At 37.2% G+C, this 22,715-nt stretch overlaps 3 protein-coding genes and 1 non-coding gene across 5 annotated transcripts; all 4 read left to right on the top strand.

Annotated features, from left to right (window-relative positions):
* Positions 1 to 1,628: 1,628 nt before the first annotated feature.
* Positions 1,629 to 1,700, top strand: trnap-cgg (transfer RNA proline (anticodon CGG)). The gene has a single exon. It is a non-coding gene; the product is annotated as a tRNA-Pro (tRNA).
* Positions 1,701 to 2,771: 1,071 nt separating this feature from the next.
* On the top strand, positions 2,772 to 7,524 carry thap12b (THAP domain containing 12b). Its single transcript, XM_039687675.2, has 5 exons — positions 2,772 to 3,007; positions 3,678 to 3,798; positions 3,887 to 3,994; positions 4,187 to 4,223; positions 5,285 to 7,524. The coding sequence occupies exons 1-5, from the start codon at positions 2,919 to 2,921 to the stop codon at positions 7,180 to 7,182; spliced, it is 2,253 nt and encodes a 750-aa protein (XP_039543609.2). The 5' UTR covers positions 2,772 to 2,918; the 3' UTR covers positions 7,183 to 7,524.
* Positions 7,525 to 9,379: 1,855 nt separating this feature from the next.
* map6b (microtubule-associated protein 6b) lies at positions 9,380 to 15,854 on the top strand. Its single transcript, XM_039687839.2, has 3 exons — positions 9,380 to 10,466; positions 12,300 to 12,516; positions 15,494 to 15,854. The coding sequence occupies exons 1-3, from the start codon at positions 9,751 to 9,753 to the stop codon at positions 15,698 to 15,700; spliced, it is 1,140 nt and encodes a 379-aa protein (XP_039543773.2). The 5' UTR covers positions 9,380 to 9,750; the 3' UTR covers positions 15,701 to 15,854.
* A 1,759-nt stretch (positions 15,855 to 17,613) lies between these two features.
* On the top strand, positions 17,614 to 22,461 carry LOC120488977 (histone H4 transcription factor). 2 transcript variants are annotated; one of them, XM_039685602.2, is made up of 10 exons: positions 17,614 to 17,898; positions 18,164 to 18,320; positions 18,445 to 18,671; positions 18,754 to 18,865; positions 18,947 to 19,099; positions 19,245 to 19,319; positions 20,110 to 20,230; positions 20,316 to 20,454; positions 21,178 to 21,302; positions 21,803 to 22,461. In XM_039685602.2, the coding sequence occupies exons 2-10, from the start codon at positions 18,170 to 18,172 to the stop codon at positions 22,209 to 22,211; spliced, it is 1,512 nt and encodes a 503-aa protein (XP_039541536.2). In that variant the 5' UTR covers positions 17,614 to 17,898; positions 18,164 to 18,169; the 3' UTR covers positions 22,212 to 22,461. The 2 variants fall into 2 exon arrangements, with proteins under 2 accessions (XP_039541536.2, XP_039541534.2); XM_039685600.2 differs by having other exon boundaries at positions 17,615 to 17,898; positions 21,175 to 21,302.
* Positions 22,462 to 22,715: the final 254 nt, after the last annotated feature.

The raw sequence follows: 22,715 nt of genomic DNA, 5'->3' as shown, positions 1-22,715 counted from the left end.
AGTAGCTGAGAGATCACAAATTATTCTGAGGAGAGAAAAGTGTTTTGTTTTGTATTTACCTGGTCTATCAGTCAGTGATGCTGCCTTTTATACCTAATTTGATGAACATGCTAATTTCTACCTTTTTAAATCTAAGTGGCTACTTCAATTTATTTATTCAGGCAGTCTACTGTAGCTACTGTGACCTCTGAGTCTGAGTTGAATTTGTTATCAAGTGATTGGTTTGATGCTTGCCTCAGATGTACAATTCAAAGGGAAACTGTCACACAGACACTGGGCACATGCATGTTGTTCTGAAGAAGATAAATGTTTATAGTCACTTGAGTCATGTTAAGGATAGCTATGCTCACTCTGATTCTTAAATTAGAGGTTGTGAGCTCCCCAAGACCCCCACCTAGCTTCTCACTTGCTCTCATTTCTTCAAAGAAACCTTGTTTGCTACTTCTCTCAATCTAGCAGTTATTTACAGACAGTTGGACAATATCCTGCCAGAATATGTGCAGATTTTCCTTTCGCGAAGACATCACTTTCAGCCAGAGTCATGTTTGGTATATTTACAAATCTCACAACGGCTAATGGTAATCGGAAAGAAGGTTTACCTGAATGTTAGCTGGATTTAAAAGTGTTTTTTATATATATAAAAACATTTGAATGCAGTTTGATGACGTTGACAAAAACATTCCAAAAATCAAATCCTTAAAATTACAGAAACTTTTAAAGAGTGCACCTGTTTCAGCTGTTACTAAATGAGATCTGATTTAGCGCAGTTTTCATGAAATGCAGCCCCTTTTTAATAGTTGAAATAGAATTTATGTATATATTTCTATTTTTTTAAATAAAGGAAGTATAGAACTCACTACATTGCTCCTGCTGGTATGTCAATTACATTGCCATGTTTTTGCTTACCTGTTTAGTTTTTTTTTTTTTTTTAACCCTTCTTGTTTTACTCGGTCATTGGACCAAAATCGCTTTTAGTCAGACGCATTTGACAGGACAACATTAAAGGTAGGGCTTATAACTTGTAACGAAATAATCTTTTCACAGGGTATGACGCATGTTTGTCCACACTTTTATAATGCTCATGGTTTTGCTAGGTCTGTTTCTTCCCTTTCTCTTAAATGCATTACATGTCACTGTTTCACAAGATCATGGATTTTAATTAAACATTCTTCTGCCTTTTTGATTTTTTTTCTTTTCAGATTTTCTTTACCCTTTTCATGCAACATGCACTATATAATTGAACAGCATGGGGAAAAAGGATAAGTGTCCACAGATTGTAAGATCTAGTCAAGACTTTGCTGTGTATATGAAAATGCCCTTTGTATTATATTCAAACAGTCTTATGTATGATATATAAAAAATAACTTAATTGACGCGCTCCTGGCTTTTTTCTTTATCTTGCTTGTTGCTTCAACAACACTAACTAAACGAGTAACGTTAGTTCTGAAGAGAATGCGTTTTAAAATGGTTGCCGTAGGTGATCGAATAACAAATCAATACACAGTGCATATAAATAAGTTTGCTACAAGTTCGACAGACATATTCAAATCAGCTTTAAAAAGTAGTAACAAAAAGGTGAACTTCACATCCCATTGTTTATAGTGCGGTATTTCCTCTAATGGATGCGCGGCTCGTTGGTCTAGGGGTATGATTCTCGCTTCGGGTGCGAGAGGTCCCGGGTTCAAATCCCGGACGAGCCCAACATTTTCTAACATAAACTTACTTCGAAGTCACAGTGATCAGTATAAATATCCCGTGTTGAATTCCGGATACATTACGCAGGGTTTAATTGTGAAATAAATATCATATTTAATATGCAAGCAAAGAGCAGTCCTTAAATTCTGTAGTTCAACTCCATTGTAGAGATCTTGTTTTGTAATCTGTACAACGCGGTAAATTGTGATTTTATGATAACATGTTTTAGTGTCTCTACGCGTGACATGTAGGTGTTTAAATAGCCTATTTGTCGTTCATATTACCAGTGAAGATAATCTCGAATCGGTTCTTTTGGACAACTCGTTTCAAAGAATCGGTTCAGATTAAGCGATTCTTTACGCCATGACGTAGTTACGAAATCTCATGATCCATATTTAAAGAGCCATTCAGCCATCCATTCAGAGTATTCAGAAATTAGATATTCTAACGATATAGTTTTATAGACCACTCATTTATTTTAGTAGCCTATCTACCTCCAATTCAATATGAATTAATAGTAAATGATGTGTAATCACTGTAGTTATATTAACATTGTTCTCGATTGTCACATATTCGTAACTAATATCTATGTTTGGTGGGTGCTTGACGTTCAGCTCTCTCTGGACTGAGTTGGGGTTTGTAATCCCTAAACCTATTAGGTCCACACAGAGGTGGAGCTGGACGTCATTTGGCTCTGCAGCCAACACCATGGAATTTTATTGGGAATAAAAATGCCGGGTCTTTGCTGCCATCTACAGGATTCACAGCGCGGAGGGAGAGGATCCTGAGCTTCATAATATTGAATGATTTCGACTCTCTCTGGTGAACTTTGTGCATTTACATCAAAACGAAGGTTGATTTTCAAAAGGGAAAATTACTTACAGACTCTCAACAAGTGAGACTGGAGACTGAAAAACGATTATTTCAAATCCAATTATGTATATATATCACGCGAGAATCGTTTGGAACGATTCAGACCGGTTTTATGAACCGGTTCAAAAGATTCATTGAAACGATATCTGAATCAAAATTGATTTGTTCATTTCAGTATGGCTGATGCATTGTGGGATTGAAACGAATTGCATTATGGGCTGGCACGCCAACAATACTGGTTGTCCTTACTTGCGCGCGTTTTTCATTTCTGGAATGTTGCAAAGATTATATTAATGACGGCATAACTAATAGTCTCTAGAAGGCCGCATGAAGTTTTAAATAGACATACAATGCCAAATTTTTGTGCCGCTCCCAACTGTACCAGGAAAAGCACCCAGTCCGATTTAGCTTTCTTTAGGTTTCCAAGAGATCCGGAGAGGTATGACTTTTTTTTTTAAAGCTTCATAACACTATCACTACCGTGTTTTGTTTAAATGTAATTAATTTATTATGACGACTGATATGAAACTAATTCTTCCTGGGAAATGAAGTTTTCTCTGTGCAGTTAGTCTGTGTTGATGACACTGATCAGTGCGACTAACTTCTGCTATTTATTACCTATGCTATTATGTCTGTAATGTAATTTGCTGAAATATTTGAATAACTAGTCAACAGAAGTTAACTTAAGTCCCTAATGAAGACAATTCATGTGCTTCTGAATTGAATTTCTGCTCATTACTCTTTTGCTAAACTTTTTCATATTGTATGTATATAGAAGATAGATGAGATCCTCCTATACATGTTTAGTGGAACAAATATTTACGTAAGAATATATTAAATATGCTTATATTAGTAATACTGTAGTGTTTTCTTGCAGGTTTTTGCCTCTCCTAAGTAGCAAACTTAACCTGTCACAATTTCAAATGCAAAAACACATTGTTAATAAAAATCCAGTGTTTGAATTGGAGAGGGAAAAAAACTCATGCCGTAGTTTTCATCAACAACATCAACAAAACACTTCCTTATAAATGTCAAACTAAAATGCTTTGCAAGAAATGAATAATTGTTGATTTCATAAATCTGAACATGCTTTGTTGTTACATGTGCAGATGTAGGTTGTGGGTGGAGAACTGTCGGCGTGCAGATCTGGAGGAGAAGACGCCTGATCAGCTGAACAAGCACTACCGACTGTGTGCAAAACACTTTGAACCGGCCATGATATGCAAAACTGTAATGCAAAATAGCAATGAGTTATCTGACTATTTATTATATTATCTAAATGGTATTAATAGTATTCTCTTTTGAATGTGTTTTTCAGAGCCCTTATAGGACAGTACTAAGGGACACTGCCATTCCCACGATTTTTGATTTAACCAGCCACCTCGGCAATCCTCACAGCAGACATCGCAAACGCATCAAAGTTCTGGTAGAATACTTTTTTTTTTTTTCAGGTGTTCTCATAAATATATTACACTTAATATTTCACATTATGAGTCATAAGTCAGTAAATGTAAGATAGTAAATCAGCTCAATAGTTATTCTATGTTTCTTATGGTATATGTAATTGAATTGTTAACTTGGAATATAAAATGACACTTTTCATTCCTGTTTTCCTCAGACAGATGAAGAGGTTCGGAAAATCAAAGAAAGACGATGTAAGTAAGACATAAATGATTATTATTTGACTTTTTTAATTGTTATTTATATTCAGCGGTCAGATATTTTTCATATTTACTGTCATCAATGGTGACGATGCTGTCACTCTGCTAATTTGGGTTACTGAAACCTTCGCTACTTTCATGCGTCTAGTATCACTCTTGTTCATATAAACGCAACCGCATCTTGATCTCAGTTGAAGTGAAAGTGTTTGTGTGTAGTGAACCATTGTTGAAGTGTTTTTCTTCTTGCTAGGCCAATTACGTTGTAGGTTGTAAGATAATACACAAGACAAATTTCTACTTGTTTTGTTTGGATCAACGATGGGGTTCTGATTACCCAATTTATTTTGTAATATTGACAGTCTGACTGTATGTTAACCCTTAATTAAAGGAGTTGTTCACTTTAAAAAAAAACTTTTGCTGATAATTTACTCACCCTCGTGCCATCCAAGATGTCCACGTATTTCTTTCTTCAGTCGAAAAGAAATTAAGGTTTTTGATGAAAACATTCCAGGGTTTTCTCCATATAATGGACTTCATTGGGAACCAAATGGTTCAAGGTCCAAATGAGAGTTTCAGTGCAGCTTTAAACGACACCAGACGATGAATAAGGGTCTTATCTAAGACGCTTCGAGTCATGACTCGAAAAAAGATTTGTTCATTTTGATGAACGAGTTCGAACAGGAGAGTCACAAACTGAGCATCATAGAACAGAGCAAGGTGAGCATTTGTGCTTATAAAACTTAAACTTTTTTTATCTATTTTTGAAATTACTGATCGTTTCACTTGATAAGACCCTTATTCATCATCTGGTGTCGTTTAAAGCCCTTTGAAGCTGCACTGAAACTCTCATTTGGACCTTGAACCGTTTGGTTCCCATTGAAGTCCATTATATGGAGAAAATCCTGGAATGTTCATCAAAAACCTTCATTTCTTTTCGACTGAAGAAAGAAAGACATGGGCATCTTGGACGACATGGGGGCGAGTAAATCATCAGCAAAATTTTTGTTAAATTGAACTACTCCTTTAACTGATTAATGTTTGTGTTATCTCTTTAGTGGAGTCTTCAATTGAACAACTGCTCTCGAAAAAAGACTCTGATGCTCAAGATGACAGCGAGACCACTGACGACGTTCCTCAACTGACGCCCGAGCAAAAAGACCTGAGAGAGTTCTTAAGATCGTCGTTTGAAATCATGGTTTTGATGGGAAGGCAAAACTTTTCTTTCAGTTGCAATGCAAGAGATGATGAGATTCGCTCTGAGGAGGAGGAGGAGGAACGGCTCTTTACGACAGGTACCTTTCAATCACTAATCGAGAGCCGTATCAATGCGGGCGATGAGTTTCTTCGAAGGAGGTTCGAGGCGGCGGCTGTTAATGAGGACTATTGCCCGGCTGTTCAGCAGAAGCAGCTGCTGGAGGTCTGCGAGAGATGCGTCCGTGAAGAGATCCTTCAACAAGTCCGAGAATGTCGCTTCTTCTCGATCGTCACAGGGGAGTTAGTGGACTTCCCAGAGGGAGAACACCTGCCTCTATTCCTGCGCTTTGTAGACCAAGCCAATACTCTTCGAGAAGAATTCATAGAGTTCCTCTCATTTGAAGGAGAGGAGGTTGCTGTCGCCGAGAGATTGGAGACTCAGTTGACGAAGGGATGGGGCCTGAGTATGGAACACTGCAGAGGACAAGCGCATGCGGGATCTGGCATACTTGGGACCAAGATGAAGGTCATCGGTGCCCAGCTCAAGGAGCGATATCCCATGGCGGTGATCACGCCCACGTCCACCTGTGCACTCAATGTTCATCTTGCTAACGGCATGCCGCTGACCGGAGTGCAAGTCGTGATGTCAGTTCTGAAAAAGACTAATGCGTTTTTTAAAACGTCTCCGTTGCTGCAATCCGAACTCGATAACGCTATCTCCATTCTGTGTCGGGGAGACACGGACAAAGAAAACCTTCTCAAAGAGGGCTCGCGTTCATCCTGGACCGATCTTCACAACGTGTTCGAGATGGCCGTCGATTTGATGGAGCCGCTTCTGCTGTGCATGGACAGCATACACGACAATGAGGATCTGAAGTGGAACGACCAAATCACCAATGATGCTTATGCTATCTCCGAGGCCTTGGCGGACTTTGAGTTCATCGTGACTTTGGTTATTTTGAAGAACGCCCTGTCTTTCACTAGGGCTTTTGGTAAGAACTTACACGGAGAGACCATTGATGTGTTTTTCGCCGCCAACAGCCTAACAGCGGTACTGCATTCGTTGCACGAGGTATCGGACAATCTGGAAGTATACCACGAATTCTGGTTTGAAGAGGCTGTCAGTTTGGCGACTGCAATGGAGATCCCCGTCAAAGTCCCGAGGTTGTTTCTTCGGAAGCAACAGGCAGTGAAGACCACGGAAATCCAGGCGGAGTCATTTTTTAAAGAGTATCTTACGCTGCCGGTTATGGAGTACATCACGCAGGAGGTCAAGGACATCTTCTCTGAGAATCATCTCAAGGCGCTCAAGTGCTTGTCTCTTGTCCCCGCGGTCATGGGCCAAATGAGGTTCAATACTTCCGAGGAGACCCACGCGGACATGTACAGGGGCGATCTGCCCCATCCAGACACATTGCCGGCCGAACTGCATTGTTGGAGGATAAAATGGAAACACAGAGGCAAGGAAGTGAGCTTGCCATGCACCATTCACGAAACCCTTCAGCACTCCGATGTGAAGTTCTTCCCAAATGTTAATGCATTTTTGAAAATATTAGCCGCGTTGCCGGTGCTGAAGCTTGATGGGAGTCACGGTGAAACTGCCCAGAGACGCTTACAGGCTTACCTCACAGACACTGCGGTTAACCAAAGGTGTAAGAATCTAGCTGGGCTAAACATCAATTACCATATAAAGACAGACCTGGAAGAAATGGTTCAGTGTTATATTAAAAGTTACCCAGAAGAAGGTGAGAGTGATTAACCGGTAAAACATATAGACTCTCTAAGTATCAAGCTGGAAATGTGATTTTTGCATAACATTTTGTAAGTTCCCTTTGCTTTTCGTCATGATGCCAATTGTTTATTTCCCCCCCCTGGAGAAATAATAACTATTTTTACATTTGTGAGGGCCGTCAATAAGATTCACCATGTGAGTATCTACATCAATATGTGGTCTTGCTTTGTTGTGTTTGCTTGACTGACTAGTGTGAAGCTGGACTTTGATACAAGACTGACATACATTGGAAATCAACTATTAAAGACAAGTTTGTGTTTGTATAATCTGTTCTTAAGGATAAATAAAATAAAAACACTTTCGATGCTGTATTCTACAATTATGTAAATTCGTTGTACTGCCACAGTCATACTTTATTATATATATCAAGTATATATTTACTTGGCAACACTTTACAGTAAGGTACCATTAGTTAACGTTAGCAAAACATTTGTTTCAGTATCTATTCACCTTTGTTAGCGTTACTTAATAAAAATATGTTTGTTTATTTTTAGTTCGTCTTAGATCAAGTTTATTAAATAACGTATAAGTACATTTTTAAATTAAAATTAACTTATATTAATAAATGCATTGTTTTTCATTGTTAGTTTATGTTAACTAATGCCGTTAATCACAACAAAAATACGTGACTACATCTTTGCCATCTGTCATTAATAGCAAAGCCTGTTGACATCATGCCTATACTTAAATCATGTTTGTCTTTCATTATAAATATTACGTAAACTTTATAAAACCAATGTTATTTTCAATGCAAATTCTAAATGCATAACATAAATTGTAAAGTAATGTTTAAGCATAATATTGCACGAATAACATCTGTTGCTCTTTGTATTTGATTCAACTTTAGTCCTCAAGAGAGCAGCATTTGAATAAAATCATGCCAGTTGTAACTACTTATTAGATTCGTTGTTTAATAAAATTAGAATAAATAAGACTTATGTATGAGGGGTTGCAAAAAAAATGTCATACAATCACCAAGAAGCTGCTGCCGATTTAATACAAATCTCAAATAGAGGGCACTTCTAGCCTACAGGAAGATTCAAGTGGATTTGTATTCATACGCATGTAAATTTAAAACAAAGAACAGCAACAAGTACAATGTTGTATTCTCATACTGTCTTATCATCCAGCTGCGGATTAGAAGGAAAAGGCAAAAGGGCAGAAATTTGAGGAGACTGAACAGCAGGCCAACCACTGTGCATACTATATCACTTTGAAAGGTTTCTGAAATATTTTTTTTCCTCACTTGTCACTTTAAGTCTACTTCTGGAATATCTGATATATTTTAATTGAGGTAAGGTGTTATACTTTCCAATTTGGCCATTCAATCACTTTAGCTGGATGCAAAAGCTGCATTGAGCTCACCATGCGAGAGCGCCCCACCCCATGGGCTACACAATACACACATGGACAACACATACTGCTATCATTGCATGTACCACTAGATGGTATGTTATACACATGCACGAATGAAACAAAAGAAACTGGATGTAGCTTCATTAATGCTGGGTGGGTCCAATATTAACCCCAAATTACAAAAACACATGCACTCAGTTGTAAGTGCTGGTATTTTCACAGAATATTGCATTTAAATCAAATTGGAAAAAGCATGCCAACCATCATTAACTTCTAAATTTCCATAAACTAAGAGCATATCGTATTTGGATTGACCAATAAAACTGGAGCTTTTAAAAAGTTAAAGTGAAAGCATGTGTTTTATTCATAGTCATAATTGTAACTGCTGACAAACTAAGAGTCAAAATTTGCTTAATTGATCAGTTGTACCCAATAGAAAGCTTCAAACAATAGACTACAATAATACATTTGTATTTATATAACCATTAATTCATCATTAAAATTATTCGATCACGTGTTTAACTACCATACTGTGCTCATGACATAAGACAATCTTAAAAATGCATCAATAATGGACTATTTTAATATTGCATGAATCAAATCTGTTTTATTCTGTGATTTTACTCAAATAGCCTACTTAATAAATTTGCTGTTTTTTAGACTCCTAGTAACCAATGCAATATATACATACGGGTCTTCAGATCAACAAGTTCCAGAATCATGTAGCCTTCGCAATGGTGAAGCGGTGGGTGGAGGATGCGCGATGTGTGTCAGTCTTGAAATAGTTAAATGAGCGGCGTCTCCACCCGATGCTGTCCAGACGCTGATGTCTGCAGGTGATAGTTCACTCCGCACATCACGACCGGGGCGGTGTCTTTGTCTTTCAGCTGTCAATGAAGTCGCCTGGACACTGTCTTCGCTTCACTCTAAAGAAACATTTCATTTGTAACTGAAAGACAACAATCGCGTCGAAATTACTTAGCCGCAAGTGCGCAAGCGCGTGCGCCCGGCTACAGAGGATTTCAAGAGTCTGGACCTGGACGGATTTCTCGCATCACAAGGAGCGTTAATAGGAAGAATCATCGTTCTCCTGTTACAATCTTGATTGTGTACGTTGTAATTCTTCATTTCTGAGTTTTTTCTCTTCAGATTCAAGCCTTCGCCTCGTCGTTATCGATCATGGCATGGCCCTGTATAACCAGGGCTTGCTGCATCAACCGCTTCTGGAGTGAGTTGGACAAAGGTGACATTGCAGTGCCTTTGGTTTTCACGAAGTATTCAGACGTGGCCGAGGTGCAACATCTGCACCCTCAACCCAAACCAATAACATCACAGAAGCCGGTCACTACAGAAGCTCAACCTCCCCATAGCGCTCAGCAGGAGGCGTCGGCCAGAGCGACTCACGCCGCTCCTGATGCCGCAGCATCATCATCTCAAGATGGGTCAGGCGCTTCTGTGATGCGCGAGGATTTCAAAGCCTGGAGTGTGCGTCCGGAACGAAGCTGCAAACCCAGAAACGACTATCAGCCATCAAAGACCCCTTTCAACAACGTCACTCAGTACCAGAAAGATTATAAAGCGTGGCCCATTCCGAAAAAAGGAGACCATCCATGGATTCCCAAAGGCACTTCTGCGGCGTCCTGTAAGGCCGAGGAGGTCAAGTTCTCCAAAAAGGAGCAGGCCACTTCTGAGGTTGAAACCGGTGTGGAAAAATGTGAGATTGAGGAAAAGCAGCATGAAAAAGAGAGTAAAGAAAGGAGAAAGAAGTTAGACAAAAAAGAGCACGAGGGGAACAAATTGGAGCAAAATGTTACTGTGGAGGGGAAGAGGAGGTCAGCTGCAGATGCTCTCAACAGGCAGATCAAGCAGGAAGTCACATCTGGAAGCTCATATAGGTAAGTGTTTCATTTTTATGCAGTTAATAACTTTCTGATTGTTGTCAAATAATCCTGATCAAGAAAGCTCATGTCAGTATTCATATGTTTTCTTATTATTAGGCTATTATTTTTATCATTAATAGACTAATATTATAATAATATATTAGCCTAATCATACAAAAATGAGCTGTTTTGAGATTATTTGCAGATTCCCGCTTTACAATTTTTGGCTCACAGAACATTCTGGGAAGATTTATGGCTGTAAAAATTAAACCTATATATCCCATTAGAGAATGTTCTGTATGTTTTCTTCAGGCGAAACGTTAATGAAAAGGCTAATTTTTTATTTCCAAAAAGAGAGAACATATGTTATTGTTTGATTCCCCCCCAGAAGATTCTGTGTCTGCTGGGTTATTCATTGATTAACAGAAATGTAATTTCCAAAATTGTTCAACAATGCAACTGATTAAATAAAAAAATAAAAATTGTTACTTTTGAGTAAATATTAAACAAAACAAAAAAACTAGGTGTTCTGTGGATTTAAATTAAGATATTGATGATGTACCCAAAATCAACTCCCTTGTTGGGTCTGTAAATACAGTCTCGCCAATGTTACATTCGAGAGACTTAATCCTATATAGATTAATTTTTTGCACTAGTTTGTTATTGTACATAGAGTAGACACAAAGCTGTAACCAAATATTGAGATTTGAGAGAACCAAAAGTAGAACTGGTCATTAAAAAACCCTCACTGATCATCCACTGATCTGATTATTGGCTACTTTTCCTATTTTTACATAAAAACAAGCCGATCAGATCACTGTAATCATGTAGCCTCTGAAACAGAAGATTTTATCAATGAAGCTTATGTAAGAGCAAGATGTAAGGAGAGATATAGATCCAGTCTTTGAAAAAGATCATCAGTCACCAGTGTAAACCCTCTGAGGCTTTTCAGCCTGAAATATGTTGAGTCATTCTTGAGTTATCAGATCATTTTGTGCACACTCACTCTGTATACTTTCATAAAACAGATGTGAATCAATGTCCTGATTTCTTTACAACCCTTATAAAAAAGAATATATAATTCCCTTTATAGATATATTTATATGAATAATCAATATATGAAATGGTTCAACAATGTGTTTGATTTCAAGCACACGTGTAAAGTATTTATGAAAACTCAGACATATCAGAAATCTTTCGAATTCCAAAAAATAATAGAACATTAAACACTAACATATCTCCCCCTACATTAATATTGAGTAAAACACATTAAATAACACTTTTGCTAAAAAGTGTTACTCATTCACATTACTCTGTTGTTACTCATTCCTTGAATGTGTGGGTATACATTTATATGGAAACATGTATGTGCAATTTATGTACACAATAAAGGATACAACTTTATGAATATTACATGTAATGCTATTTTTGTCTTCATTTATAAATATTTGATATGCATTAGCCATACATATACAGCCATACATGGTCAATGCATTTATTGCAGTATATTAAAATGATGGACTAGTCTGTCATATATGGAAATATAATAAATCCCATTACATTTTGCAGTATATTCCCATATATTTTTGTTCCGTAATGGAAGGCATCAGTTTTGGTTGAGTAATTATGCTGAATGTTAACTTTACTCTCTTTAAATAGTCAAAAGCCTCTACCATTGATGTCAACTAAATAAAGTAAATGTATATTGCCACATGGTTGCTGATCTTTTGTAAGGTTATTGGTCTTCTAACAATGAACCATTAACCATATTTGATTACTCAGCTCTCATGTATTTGTATGAAAGCCTAGCGTTCATTTAAAAACAAATGACTTTGTTTGTTTCTCCAGGACAGAGTTCAAGGCTTACACAGATGTCAAACCAGTGAAACTCATCAAAGCGAAATCTCAGTACAAACCCCTAGTGGAGGAAAAGACCAACCTGGAGACCAGTTACAGCTCCACCTTTAAAGGAGAGCAGGGCAAACCTCAGGCCACAGACAACAAGCTGATGGAGCGCCGTCGGATACGAAGCCTGTACAGTGAACCAAGCAAAGAGTCCAGCAAGGTATGATGTTTTATCAGGTCGTCAGTTTATGTTGCCATGTTGCCTGGTTTTATTACCATATCAATGAAATCAACAACTCCAGGTATGAGCGTAATCATCAAAAATGTAATTACACTGTGAGGGATGAAATTGTAATATGGGGCTCCAACACATGTGTCTAATGCTGTCGATTCTTAAAGGGATAGTTCACCCATCATTTTACTCAGTCCATGAAGTATATTTATAAACTATTATAGTACTTATTTATATTTTGATTTGTTGTGTGCTTTTGCCATTTTTAGTTTTGTTGTTTTTCATATTTCTATATAACTTTAATAGATTTTTATTTAAAATTTAGCAATCTCTATGGAAGCTTGATTGAAAAAAGAAGGTAATTGTGACTTTTTATCTCGCAATTAGGTGCAATTACAAGTTTATATCACACAATAAACTTGCAATTGCAAAAAAGTCTGAATTGCAAGATATAAACAGAAAAAATCTAAATTCGCTGTATATAAATTCACAATTGTGAGTTTATATCTCGCGATACTGACTTTATAACTTGCAATTGCGATTTCATATCTCTCTCTTTTTTCTCTCACAATTGGGAGTTTAGATCTCAGAAATTCTGAGATTCTTAGTTAAAAAAGTCACAATTATCTTTTAATGTTTTTTTTATTCTGTGGCAGAAACAAGCTTCCACAAATCTCAGCACTTCAACATACACTTATTTTAAATTGTATTTTAATTTTAGTTAGTTGCTAAGGCAACATTTCTAAAAACTTTTACAATAATAATTTTTTTTGTTTCAGTTTTAGTTAACAATAACAACACTGATTCCACCGTTTATTTTCTTAGACATTTTGAAGAATAGTTCAATTGAAACTTTAAAAACTTTACTGCTTTAAGACTTTTGATGTCATATGATAATTTCATGTGACAAAACCAAACTGACATTTGATAATCTTCACATCCTGTGAGCTGTTAACTGGATGATGATGAATCATTCAAGTGGATCAAACGATTCTTTAAAAATATCAGACGATTCGTTCACAGATCAGTCACCGTGAGCTTTAGTAACTCGGAATCCTATCCTATTAGCAACCACTTGTGAAATAGAACGTCCTCCACAGAAGAAAGTCGTACAGGTTTGGAATGACTAGAGGATGAATAAACAATAATAGAATTATTCCTTTAAATATAAAAGCAAATATGTTGAAACAGGACAATTTTGTACTGTTTCTGTGCATGTAATGTGTTGATGTAGCCCCTGCCTCTCTCACTCTTGTAGGACTGTTCTGACAGTGACAGCAGCTCTGTTCTGTAGTCAGGTGTGTTCAGTGATTCTTTTGGACAGCATGGATCTAGAGTATTTCACCATACTGCACCATCACAGAGATCCTCAGTGGGACAGATTATGATTAAATACAATGAGGATTTGCTCAACACTATGCCTTTTCTTTTCTTTTTTTGCATGAAACTATCTTCACTATCAAGAGGGGCTATTTGGCTTCCATTGTAACTGAATGCAAATGATGTATGGAAGGTTACTAGCTTCCGAAACATATGCCAAAAGATACTAATAGGTTTCCCCTCCATTAGTATCAAAAGCAAGCTCTCACTGATCACTGCGATCATGCTATTGTGCAAGGTGTTTGAATGAAGTGCAACCTTGCAAAATAGCAGAAAGTCTCCATTATTGGAAAGTACAGGTAAACTGGGATAATTCACATATTATATGTTATATATAAACTTTTGTGAACTGCATCTCTTATTTTGAGTATGCAGAACAAATCACCTCTTGTTTTGAACAAATCATCTACATTTAAAGGAGTAGTTCACTTGTTAAAAAAACTTTTGCTAATAATTTACTCACCCCCTTGTCATCCAAGATGTCCATGTCATTCTTCAGTCGAAAAGAAATTAAGGTTTTTGATGAAAACATTCCAGGATTTTTCTCCATATAATGGACTTGTTCCAAACTGTTCAAGGTCCAAAAGACAGTTTCAGTGCAAACTGTTCAAAAGACTTTAAACGATTCCAGACGATGAATAAGGGTCTTATCAAGCGAAAAGATTGCTCATTTAAAATAAAAAAACAAAGTTTAAGTTTTATAAGCTCAAATGATCGCCTTGCTCTGTTCTGTGATCCGCATTCGTGACTCTCCTGTTCGAACTCGTTCATCAAAATGAACAAATCTTTTTTTCGTGTCATTTGGTTCATTCAACGAACGAAATGAACGAATTGACTTGGAAAAAGATTTGTTCAGAAAGATTTGTTGTCTTTTGGACCTTGAACCGTTTGGTGCCCAGTAAAGTGCATTATATGGAGAAAAATCCTGGAATGTTTTCATCAAAAACCTTAATTTCATTTCGACTGAAGAAAGAATGACATGAACATCTTGGATGACATGGGGGTGAGTAAATTATCAGCAAAAGTTTCTTTTTGAAAGTAAACTACTCCTTTAAAAGGGCCTGAAAATCACATTCTAACACATTTCTGTCATGAGATAACTAACTTGGATGCCGCTATACTAATTGAAACATGATTCATATTTTAAGAATTATTTTATTGATGTTTTAGATGTACTGCACTGGAGAGCCAATGATTATGTTTTTACTGTAAATTACACACGTTTCCTTTTTATTTATGTGGTTCCTAATGCTCAGAGGGTCCAAGCGTTTAGGTAAAAACTACACTACCATTAAAAACTTTGGATGTAGAAAGATTTTTTGAAGAAGTATCTTATTCTCACCAATATTTTGTAAAATTTTTAATGTTTGTAATGTCACTTTTGATCAATTGAATGTGTCCTTTTTTTTTAATCGTACTGTAAGTGACCCCAAACTTTTGAACTGTAGGGTATATGGTGAACGTAATATTTTTAAAAACTTCAAACGAACATTAGCAGTTAAATAGTTAAATATATAATATACATGTGCTGTCATGCAAATTTGAATAATGCACCAAAATGTCTCTTTTTTTTTTGTTCCTGTAGGTGGAAAGGCATAATTTATCGCTTTCCAAGCCAAAAAAGACAACAAGCCATAGCAAAACAGTGAAAAAAGCAAAGGAGAAGCCAATCGCTGGGAGTCAAGCTGCCAAGAAGAAAACTTCAGTGAGCAACCAGGAGCCAAAGCCAGAGGGAGGGGTCACCAAGAAAAGCAAAGAGATGATCAACAGACTAGCCGAGGCAAAAGATTAAGTGCACTTTTGTGTTTGGGGGGTTGAGGAGGCTATAATATGGAATAGAGGACTCTCATCCCCATGTTCATGACCTTACTCTAATGGCCTGACTCTGAAAGTGTCTTTACCTATTGTAGTAGATCAAGGCTTGTCTGCTTGATTTGTCTTGACTGTGTGGCCACTGCCCTGTCTATTATGAATCTATCTTTGCATTTGCCCCGCATCTGGCTCCCTTTCCATGTACATCAATAGCTTTCTCTGTGGCAAAGATGATTACCTGATCCTTGTTGCATGCTGCCTCTGAGCAAATGGCCATAAGCCTTATTATAAAAGATAAGGTTTTTGCTTTATCTTGCATTGAAAGATATTTACTGGTTGTTTCTTTCAAGCAATCTCATTTATGGACTTCATCTGAAGTATATGGACCACTCTAATTAGATGCACCAATAGCATTGGTTAAACATTAAGACATAATATTTTTCACTACACATTCAGATTATAGCAATATTATATGCCTCACTCACGGACACAAGAATGTCTAAAAATCTCGAACCGCATGTTTAAAGATTGTGTGACAGTGTTACACTGGAAATTAGCTGGTAGGAGCTTCACAAGTGCACCATGTTTAGCAAATGAACACGATTTAGATTCAAAATGAGTATTTCAGTACTTTCAACAACAGTGCCAGTCACCAGGGCATGGTCTCTCTTAAAGTGTGATTGTTACCTTTTAGTGTAGAGCATTATGCTATATTTACACACAGCTTGCTCTGCTCTCAATAAAGCAACATTCAGATGCTCATATGCTTCATGCAATGTAATATGGACAATTTGCTGACCTAGCCCTTAAAAAACTGCCTGCTTTCCTTGCATTTAATTTTGATGATTGAATTGGGAAGAATGCTGCTAACCATATGAGGTCCATGCGATTGACAGACAGAAGCATGCCCATCCTAGTCACCTGTTAAACATCATTCTGACCCGATCTGTTCTGTGAGCGTGGTCTGGAGGGGTGAGAGCCCTCTCTGTGTAAATCTACAGCCTCTTGGTTCTGAGCTTCTCTTGGGTTGTCCTACACGTGCTGTGCACACCATTCTGGTGCTATCCTCAAGCTATGCTTTCCATAACAGCTGTGCCTGTATATTGAGCAACATAGGGCCATCAGATGTCCAAGTGGTAATACTAAGTGTGATGTGTATGTTGTGAGCTTGCATTGAATGAAATTGATTAAAATCATTAAACAAATACATTTGTGATATGTTTTGTCTCTTTAAAATTTCAAGGTTGATCAATCTATTAATGGAAAAGCCTTTTCTAGAAATGAGCCAAGCATATTATAGAGGAAAATTGATTTCAAAGAGATAAATACAAATTCATGTGATGCTATGCATCAGACTTGAAACACAGTTGAGGATGGTGCTGCTGTTGGCCTTCAGTGTCAGAAAAGGAACATTGCTGAGCTGGACTATTCAATAAATAATTCAAGTCTCAGGCTCTGCATAGGGCTGGCAAATTCAGGTCTCTGCACGAATATTGTAAAAGTTAAAATAAAGACAATGGGGCAATGTAACTTGTAATATTACTACAAATGCAAGGATGAATTGGTCATCTCATTGTGTATAATATTCACATGAACAACACTCCATCTTTTAAAGTTAAAGAACATACGACATTTTTTTATTCTTAAATCCAGCTACTTTTGATCACATTTGAATGCAGATAAAACATTTAATTTTTTTCATTTAATTGTATGTTAAAAACGTTTCCTGTTGTTCTATCTCATGAACATTCAAATATATCATTGCTTCACTTCCACCCATGATGTCTATGCTTCCACCCATAGACAGTAAGAGAAAGCTTCCACCAGCAGTAAAACTAAAAGCTCAATCAAAAGAAAGATTCGTCAGGACTTTTATTTTGTCTGTTACACGGAAACACACGTCATGACCTTCTCCATCCTCTCAAACAAACAATTTACCCGCGTTCCTCTCCGTCCCCTCGTCTGCTCGTCGGACATGAAGTTTTATGTATTTTAATTTCTTAGACAATGAAACATTTTTACAGCACAGAGTCCATGTGCTCAATATATTTTAACACTGCGTAAATTCCCTTCTACATTGATGCCTGGATGTGTGCGCGCGCTTCTGAGCTACGACCAGTTAATGGAACTGAACTAGCACTTGATCTTCAAACCAGGCCGTGACTCATTAACTCCAGAGTAAGCCAATTTATTCATTCATAACCTCTTTGACAGTATCATGGTGTTGTAATATGATTTATATTCTTGTGTATGCTGCAGTAAACCACAAGCACCCAACCTTTGTTTACATTACGAGTTGTTGAACGTTTGTTTACTTGTCATGAGCTTAGCTCAAACAAGTCTTAGCGGTTGTAAAGGCACGTTAATGTTGTTGTCATTCCCAAATTTTATGCATTTGGCATTCAGAAGTCTTTTATTAATGTAGTTTTATGCTGTCTTCAAGGTAAAAATGGCGAAAAGAAGAAACGTCTCTAAAATCGTGGTGGCATGTGAGTGGGCATCATGCACTTTCAAGAGTCAAAGCATGGAGGAGTTGAGTGATCATATGTCTCTACATTTGAAGGAGCACCTTGGGGAAGGAGATGCCATGGAGGAATTGGGTAGGAGATCGTTATACATGCATAAAAGACAATTATTAGGCAGATCTTCAATGAAGTGTCTTTGACAGCATTTGATTTGTATGTAAATTGCATTTAATAAGATTGGATATTGTCTCGTTTGTAGAGGATTATCCGTGCCTATGGAGGGGCTGTGAGTTCCTGGCAATGGGAAGCCAGAGTGAGCTCATAGCTCATGCCCATTTCCACATCTTCCACAGCAAGCTAAAATGCATCGGGATTCAGCTTCTTGAATCCCACCCCGAACTGCCTAGTTGCACTCAAGATCTCCACAGCAGCAGCCTAGTCCCGGATGTCTCTGAGGGATTTGTCTGTCAGTGGCAGCACTGTGATGTAAGTATTAGTCTCACTTCTGTTTTACTGAAATATAGACATTATATGTAATGAGTTTATGTCATTATTTTTGTGTCGCCAGAGTTCATTTAATAATCCGGAATGGTTCTACCGTCATGTTGACATGCATGCACACTGCACTGAGCTTCAGCCGCTTCCTGATCGGCAGCAGGCCCTCTTCTGCAGCTGGTCAGGTAGGTGCTGTCTGCAAACCAGCAACATTTTCACCAGTGTTTGTAATCCATTTGTCTAAACATTTTTTGCTCTGTTTGTAGGCTGTGATGCGTTCTTTAAAATCAAGTACCGTCTGCGGGAACATCTGCGCAGTCATACGCAGGAGCGGCTGGTGGCTTGTCCTACCTGCGGCTGTATGTTTTCCAGTAATACCAAGTTCTTTGACCATATTCAGAGGCAAGCAGAACCGGAAGGTCTGTTCATTTCACATCATTCCTCTTCAATCATTGACAGTATAGAAACTCTGATATTTAAGATTGGCCATTAAAAGTCTTTAGTTCCTTTCCTATAATACTGGGGTGCTGGCTGAATTTTTTTCATATATACATTTCATTGCAGATTCTCTCACATGTGGACATTGTGACAAAGCATTTGCCAATGAGAGGCTGCTGAGAGACCATGTTCGTCAGCATGGTGAGTTTATGTAGAGTTTTTTTTTTTTTTCAATACCTCATTATCAATTACTGCTGACATTAGAAATTATTCGGATATGAAATTGTGCATTCTCATTTCCACTATTTTTACATTTAGATTACCATTGCTGTCGTCTAACAGTCTCTTAACACTAATAATTTCATAAATAACACTGTTAAATCTCAGGATGAATATCCCATTTTCATACTGCCCAAATGCCCATTATGTTGTAAAGCCTGAATTCATGTGTAGCATTTAAAATTATAAATTTTTTGTTGTAATGTTCTTTTTTTATTTATTTAGAAAAATAGAATGGAATTTTAATATCATCCGTAGCATAAAAAAAATCATTTTCAGCTTATGATTATTGGCCATAATATCGTTCATGCCTAAAAATGTTAGATGTTTTACGAAAGAACACATTTATTTATGTGTCACTTTATACAATACACATAGTTTTAAAGCAACTTCACAGTAATATGAAAATAACAGCATTAATGTTGCAAAATTATTTATTGTAGTTTTTATATTATTACACAAATCTCTATAGCAACTATAAAAAGACATTAGTGTCATTATTAAGCTTAGTTGAGTTTAGTGTTGAGTTAAAGTTGATTGAAGTTTAGTGTCGAATTCTGATACTAACTTGATTCAGATATAAAGCAGCTCTTTAGAAGACAATAGTGTTGCCATCCTCCAAGAAGTTTTGTTCTCATCCAAGAGTTTCAGTGTTTTTTAAAACCTATATAAGAACATTTTAGATCAACTTTTCTTTTTCTTTTTTGCTCAGTGAATCATATAAAATGTCCTCTTTGTGACATGACTTGCACATCCCTCTCCACCTTGAAGATCCATATCAAGTTTCGTCACTGTGATGAGAGACCCTTCCCATGTGACTTCTGCGAGAGCAGGTGAGAGTTTGCACACTGTCTACATACACTGAAGTGTGGGACTGAAGAGTATATTACTAATATTTAATGGTTTGTCTCCTTTTAGCTTCAAGAACCAGCATGATCTGCGGAGACACATGGAAACACACAATGAGGGGGCAGCGTACCACTGCACAGTAGAGGGCTGTGGATACTCTTCACGCATGGCCCACACCATGAACCAGCACTATAAACGAGTGCATGAGGTCAGCCAGCAGAGGGTGCTATAACCTCAGTCATGCTTCATATTTAAAGGGACAGTTCACCCAAAAATGAAAATTCATTCAAGTTGTTCCAAACCTGAAACAGTTGATGGGCCCCATTGACTTCCATAGTATTTTTCCCCCTAGTCAATAAGATCCATCAACTGTTTGGTTGCCAACATTCTTCAAAATATCTTCTTTTGTGTTCAGCAGAAGAAAGAAATTCATACAGGTTTGGAACAACTTGAGGGTGAGTAAATGATGACCGAATTTGAATTTTTGGGTGAGCTATTCTTTAGGAGGGATGCTCTTAGTTGACTGCATTTGAGTCAAAATTTTGATTACTACAGAAAATATTTCTGACATTGAAATTACAGCCACAAGACTTAGAAACTGAGAAATTGAGTCGGTAGCATATCACGGAAAATTTTCCAAGTTTTTGCACTTTTACAGTTCAAATAATATTTTTACTGATTAATTTAAGTGCTTTAACATAAGGTTTGTATTTCTGCTTTTTTGTCTTGCATTTATCAATGACGTCTTTTTATTTATTTATTTATTTTTAATTTTTATTTATTGTTAATTGCCATTTACATATGCAAATGTTGTCAATAGAGATCAACTTATATTTTCCCCTGAACATTCTATTAATCAAAGTGTAACTTAAAAATCAAAGTTTATTTAGTGAAGACATAAAGTAACATGTGTGATTACTGTCTTCAGCAGGACAACATGGTTCCGAGGTACAAGTGTCATCTTTGCGACAAGACCTTCTCTTGGTGTTACACTCTCACCCTCCACCTTCGAAAGAAGCATCAACTCAAATGGCCATCTGGACACTCGCGTTTTAGGTATGTTAAAAGCACTGCATAATATCTTTGTGTAATTAGTTCTAAGCTTACAATTAGTGATGTGACGTTTGGCACAGAGGCTTCGAAGCTTGTAAAAAAAAAAAAAAAAAAACATCTCACATTAAAGCACTGTACCGGAGCTTGATTTGTTTTGCCATAACCACGTGATCTGTGACGTCCGAAGCCTTGTTTTACACACAACCACGTGACTGCTTCGTATTCTGTTTCAAAAATAGCGTGACCCGCTTGCACGTTTTGCAAGATGTGAAAGACTGTTATTTATATAGACTTAATACTTTTATTTCCTTATATGAAACAATTGAAAAATGTCTGGAATGAAAAGGCAGCTTTTCCACCTTTTGATCACAAAATGACATTAGGGTGCACCATGTTGAAAAGCTTCGAGTAATGAGCCATTTTACGACACAGTTGATGGGAAAACCTTGATGCTTTGCAAAGCTTCATTTCACCATCACTACTTACAATAACCTTTTTAACAGGTACAAGAAGGATGAGGATGGGTATCTGCGGCTAAATATGGTGCGCTATGAGACGGTAGAGGTTACGGAAGAGTTGATCAAGAACATGGCTGAAAAGCGCACCCCTCGCAAGGTCTCCGCTTCAACCGGCCACTCCAAGGAGCCCATGATGCATCCCGACAGCGGCAACAGCACTTCCCAAAACTCGTCGCCACCCTCTTCTCCTTCCTCATCGTCTTCCACCTCAGAGCTCTTGGAGGGGGCTGATAGCAGTGCACTGAAAGGCGATGAAACATCTGTGTATTGTGTGTTGAACACTGTGACTGAGGTGATTGGGGAGCCAGAGGAAGTGTCCCAGCCTGGTGAGCCATCAGTGGCTGTTAGAGCTCTGGCTGCAGTGGCTAGAGGTCTAGGCATGGATGTGGTGTAGTCTCATACTTATCAAATGCAGTTTCATCAGAGATAAGAATACACAATCTGTTTGAGCTCCATTAGATCAATGTTTTTATAAACTAATATGCACAGGTCAGAGGATGATGTTTAGCATTATCGTTTGTTTAAAGTTTTACTAGTATTTTAAGGTTGTTTTCTTAAATGATCTCAGGTGTCTAATTCTATTTGTAAAAAAGAAAATTCTGGTCTGGAAACTCCATGTACTGTGCTGTTTTTTTTTGTTTTTTGTTTTTTTTTAAAAAATAGAAAAGATTTTACATAAAATGTATCCTCTTTTTTTAATCTGTTTTAAAAGATGTTTGCTTTTATTTTATTTTTAAAATAATTTTTCAGGAACAATAGAGTGAGTTTTTGAGCATAAATAGCTAACATTTAATTTATTTGTCTTGATACAATACTTGTTGAATATTTTGCATATTGTGCTGTATTATTGTTCCATTGTTGCCTCGCTATAGTTGTAAATAGTTGTGTATTTTTTAAA

The sequence above is a fragment of the Pimephales promelas genome, chromosome 16, assembly GCF_988280905.1.
Source record: "Pimephales promelas chromosome 16, fPimPro1.hap1.1, whole genome shotgun sequence".
Taxonomy (NCBI): Eukaryota; Metazoa; Chordata; class Actinopteri; order Cypriniformes; family Leuciscidae; genus Pimephales; species Pimephales promelas.
Note: the sequence above shows the minus strand (reverse complement) of the source record. Positions and strands in the feature narration are given on the sequence as shown.